The sequence below is a fragment of the Bison bison genome, unplaced genomic scaffold (genome assembly GCF_000754665.1).
Source record: "Bison bison bison isolate TAMUID 2011002044 unplaced genomic scaffold, Bison_UMD1.0 scf7180017864212, whole genome shotgun sequence".
Classification (NCBI taxonomy): domain Eukaryota; kingdom Metazoa; phylum Chordata; class Mammalia; order Artiodactyla; family Bovidae; genus Bison; species Bison bison.
In genome coordinates, this window is record NW_011494784.1 from 1,807,512 (window position 1) to 1,809,535 (window position 2,024).

The window sequence follows — 2,024 nt, forward strand, 5'->3', positions numbered from 1 at the left end:
TCTTTTGGAGTGATTAATTAATCAAAGTATTTAAGAAATTCCCTGGTGGCTCAGCTGATAAAGAATCTGCCTGCAATGCGGGAGAACCTGGGTTCCATCCCTGGGTTAGGAAGATGGCCTGGAGAAGGGAATGGCTATCCGCCCAGTATTCTGGCCTGGAGAATTCCATGGTACAGTCCATGGGGTCGCAAAGAGTCCAAGAGGACTGAGTGACTTTCAGTTTCACTATGGGAAGTAGATGTGATCATCTGTTTAATATGCCCAAAGAGAGGAGAAAACTTGAAAAGGAACAGTTCTTCACCTGAAACTACTCCAACATACTCCAACAAAAAAAAAGAAAAAGAAAGAAAAGGAACAGTTTTGATATATATATATTAGATTTTTACCACAATACAAATAAGTGGTCATAGAGGACAATTTTTACCGAAGGAATATAACACCTACCTACGTTTAAGTGTCAGACCTCTCTAGACAAATGTCTTCTAGTAGCAACTAGAATAATCAGTTCCTCCCACCTAAAGCCCTGCACCATCACTAGTAGCACCACACAATCAAACCTTGTAGCATCAACCTTTTACCTTACATCACTTAAGGTAGCCACACTGCTACCTGGGGCTCTTATCCTTGAGTCCTGGGGCCCAACGCTAGTTAAATAGCAACTACAAATGCTAATAAAATCAATTTCTTCGATAAAAGAAAGCACGAACATTTTGTAAAATTATTTTAAAAGGCAAAAGAGATCTCATTGTTTTGTTTATTTATTTATTTTTTTTAGGACTGAGGCAGGAAGCATGTAAAAGATGGTTTTAAGGGAAGAGGAGGGCTACTTGCATGGGATTGCATTTTAGTTGTGCTCTAAGTGATGAAAGTTGACTCTTGCACTAAAACTGAAGCGTCCCGCCCTAGGAAACCACCGCCAGGCACACGGAGTTTACCGAAAATGGACTCTGCGAAGGGCAGCCATAAATTCAAAACTAACAATCCGGGGTTCACGAGAGGGAAGCAATCTGGGACCCAGAGAGCCCCGAGTCTCTCCCCTCCAAGGACTATGATAGTCAGTACCCGCTCCCTCCTCCTGGAGTGGGAAGTGAATGTCACCTGCAGATCTGCCCCCATCTATCGGCCCTTCTCCTCCCCCTCACCCAGTTCGGACAGTCTCTACTGTCCAGTTCCAGCCCCGGCCGCCTTAGGCTCCCAGTGTCCTAACCCCCTCCTCTCACCTCGCCTTCAAGCGGGTCTCCCGTGGTCCCAGCCCGTCCAAGACGATGCCGGGCGCCTGATTGGCGGCGGCTCTGACAGGAGCGGGGCCTGGAAGTCCCAGCCAAACCCGCCCTCGCGTATAAGCCCCTTCTCGACTCTCTCTCTCCATCTCTCTCCTCTCTCTTTCTCTCTCGCTCCCTTCCTCCCTGTAACTGAACAGTGAAAATTCACATTGTGGATCCGCTAACAGGCACAGATGTCATGTGAAAACGCACATGCTCTGCCATCCACACCGCCTTTCTTCCTTTTCTGTTTCCTTTTTTTCCCCTTGCTCCTTCTCCCTCTTCTTTGTAACTAACAAAACCACCACCAACTCCTGCTCCTGCTGCTGCCCTTCCTCCTCCTCCTCAGTCCAAGTGATCACAAAAGAAATCTTCTGAGCCGGAGGCGGTGGCGGTTTTTAAAAACCAAGCGCATTGAAGAGAAAGAAAAAAGAAAATAGCAAAACAAAACCCAGGCACCAGTCAGCCAGCCAGCACGCACATTTTTTTTTCACCCTTCCTGAAAACAAACAACCAAACAACCATCAAAACAGTCACCACCACCATCATCATCAAAACTGTTAACACAGCAGCGGCGGCGGCAAACGTCACCCTCCGGCCACGGCATCCACCTAAAGGGATGGTTTTCTCGGCAGAGCAGCTCTTCACCGACTACCTTCTTCACTCGTGCTGAGCGGGATTTTTGGGCTCTCCGGGTTCGGGCTGGGAGCACCTTCATGACTACGCGGAGCGGGAGAGCGGCTACACCATGCGAGGTAAGCG

General features: G+C 48.1%; 1 protein-coding gene across 1 annotated transcript in view; it reads left to right on the forward strand.

The window, feature by feature from the left end:
• The first annotated feature begins 1,639 nt into the window (after positions 1–1,639).
• Positions 1,640–2,024, forward strand: part of RORB (RAR-related orphan receptor B) — a 206,834-nt gene continuing 206,449 nt past the window's right edge. Inside the window, exon 1 of the mRNA XM_010844888.1 lies at positions 1,640–2,017. Within this exon, the coding sequence (XP_010843190.1) occupies positions 2,011–2,017 (7 nt within the window). The 5' untranslated portion in view covers positions 1,640–2,010. The remainder of the gene's footprint in view (positions 2,018–2,024) is intronic.